Genomic DNA, 1,748 nt, shown 5'->3' with positions numbered 1-1,748 from the left:
GCCCCAGCCCTAGAGATCCAGATGTGATTGGCATGGGGTGGAACCTGGGCATTTTTACTTACTTATTTTTTTTAAGCCTCCTCAGGTGAATCTAATGTGCAGCCAAGGTTGAAAATTATTGCTTTTGATGTACTTAAAATAAAGCTAGAGGCTTCGTCTTCTCAAAATATCTCACTGAAGTACACCTGAAGGCAGACGAGAATGAAGGCAAATACTGGGATGGTTTTGAGGTCCCTTATTTGTTTAAGCACCAACTATGCAAAGCACTGTTCTAGGCACTGGGGATAGACTGTTGAACAAAACAGATAAGGTCTCTGTTCTGCTGGAGCATCTGGGACAGAGAGACAAATAAATGTCAGGTACTGGTAAGTATTAAGAACATTAATTTTGTGTTTTACTCCAGGACATCTTTTAATGTGAAAGGGAAGTCCTTCCCCCTTCCCAGCCTCAAAATCTTTGAGGAAAACAGATGCTTTGCAAAGATGTGCACCATCAGTATTCTGGCTTCTCACAGCACTTTGGAAGGGAGCTTAAAACACTCACAACAGAGGACGGAGCCCTGTCTATTGTTACACAGAGATTATAAACCTTGTTCTTTCTTCTCTACTCATTATTGATATAGTAGCCTCTGATGGACATAAAAAAAACTAACAAAGAAAATTTGGTTCAGTATTCATTCTTTATTTTTGGAGAGAGAATAAAAGGTTTAGGGATGGTCACAGACTGCTTTGAGAATCTGCTAAAAGTTATGATTCTCTGGAATAAGGCACATACATATAAGCATACAATTTTGCATACATTTTCAGGGGCTTATGGGTCCATGTTAAGAATGCCTGGCATAATTACTGAAAAAACTGACTTCCAAGTAGTAATCTTCAGAGTACCTATATTCCTCAATCCTCCACATAAGTAAACACAAGTTCACTGAAAAGAGGAAAAACGGGTCAGCTGAAAGGTTCAACACAGAAGGCCTGATGTCATAGCTCAGAATCTGTTTCGCACAGCTGGTAAAGCCAAGCGTATTCCAGAAATAATGTTTTCAATGTCAAGGCAGGACAAGCAAGATAAAGTTGAAACACCTTCTGGTGTGCCACTACTATAGAAAACGAATGAAAACAAACTGCCACAGAAACAACTCACCTGAAGAACTCTTCCTGACAAGAAGTTTTGTCTGCAGTAATTATAACTTGCACGCATACCTTCTTTCGTACTTAGCTGCCATCCCTAAGTTTTGGAGAAAATCAAAACGAACTTACTATGACTTTAGTGCCAACTCTGGAAATAAACCTCAACCATTAGGTTATATACTTACCTTGTAGGCTCGGAGAAGGGCCAGATAATCACTGTTTGCAATTGCAAATTCTAGCTTTTTCTGATTAGCTTCCTCTTTTTTATCCCAGGGAGACACCTAAATGAAGAACACCAGGTTTAAAGGACACGAGAGGTTTCAAATGGCACTTTCCTATTGCTGAAGCCAGGTGCTTTGGGAAGCATTTTGTGTGGAACAAAGAGTACTCAGTTGGTGGCTGATTAAAGGCAATTAGGTGATGGCAATCTGACACTTACTGGTCCTTGTGAGACTGTCTGCCCACCTGTTATAAGCTCTACTGGGCCTTTTAGTTCCTAGTGGCAAGATGTCATCAAAGAGCCACCCATTCTAAAAGCTAGATCTAAAATCTTAAATTCTAACTCTGTGGTATCTATTTTACAGACTCTTTTATGCTTGAATCTCCCCTACTTCTATATCC

General features: G+C 39.9%; 1 protein-coding gene across 6 annotated transcripts in view; it reads right to left on the bottom strand.

Annotated features, from left to right (window-relative positions):
* The window catches only part of DHX57 (DExH-box helicase 57), a 50,404-nt gene that overhangs the window by 10,951 nt on the left and 37,705 nt on the right, over positions 1-1,748 (bottom strand). For all 6 annotated transcript variants that reach the window (XM_006909656.3, XM_015587571.2, XM_015587570.2 and 3 more), the window contains exons 18-19: positions 1,313-1,408; positions 1,141-1,224 (exon numbers count right to left, since the gene is read on the bottom strand). In XM_006909656.3, coding sequence (XP_006909718.1) covers positions 1,141-1,224; positions 1,313-1,408 — 180 coding nt within the window. The remainder of the gene's footprint in view (positions 1-1,140; positions 1,225-1,312; positions 1,409-1,748) is intronic.

The sequence above is a fragment of the Pteropus alecto genome, unplaced genomic scaffold, assembly GCF_000325575.1.
Source record: "Pteropus alecto unplaced genomic scaffold, ASM32557v1 scaffold131, whole genome shotgun sequence".
NCBI classification, from domain to species: Eukaryota; Metazoa; Chordata; class Mammalia; order Chiroptera; family Pteropodidae; genus Pteropus; species Pteropus alecto.
Note: the sequence above shows the minus strand (reverse complement) of the source record. Positions and strands in the feature narration are given on the sequence as shown.